At 57.9% G+C, this 273-nt stretch overlaps 1 protein-coding gene across 1 annotated transcript in view; it reads right to left on the minus strand.

The window, feature by feature from the left end:
* Positions 1–273, minus strand: part of LOC119586365 (protein bark beetle-like) — a gene marked incomplete in the record, with an annotated part of 82897 nt that overhangs the window by 25365 nt on the left and 57259 nt on the right. The window contains 1 exon segment of the mRNA XM_037935077.1: positions 30–220. Within this exon segment, the coding sequence (XP_037791005.1) occupies positions 30–220 (191 nt within the window).

Here is a 273-nt window from a genome sequence, read left to right on the forward strand (position 1 = left end):
AAGAGAGCAAGCGAGGGCCAGGCACCTACCGCACACGCCTCCCCCCATGGAGTGAGTGTTCCACGCGCACTTGGTGATGTCGTCCTCAATGCCCGAGCAGAGCGGTGCCTCGTAAAGGATCGTCGCCGTGTCGTTGTTGGCCCTATCGTGCCACTCCCAGTACTTGCCGCCCGTGTAGCCCATCTGCCGGCACGCCACGGCCCTGTCCTCTGCCGTCCAGCTGGGAAACGGGAGAATTATTTTAGATGTATATTTATTGACCAACAAGTTTTT

This window comes from Penaeus monodon, chromosome 21 (genome assembly GCF_015228065.2).
Source record: "Penaeus monodon isolate SGIC_2016 chromosome 21, NSTDA_Pmon_1, whole genome shotgun sequence".
NCBI classification, from domain to species: Eukaryota; Metazoa; Arthropoda; class Malacostraca; order Decapoda; family Penaeidae; genus Penaeus; species Penaeus monodon.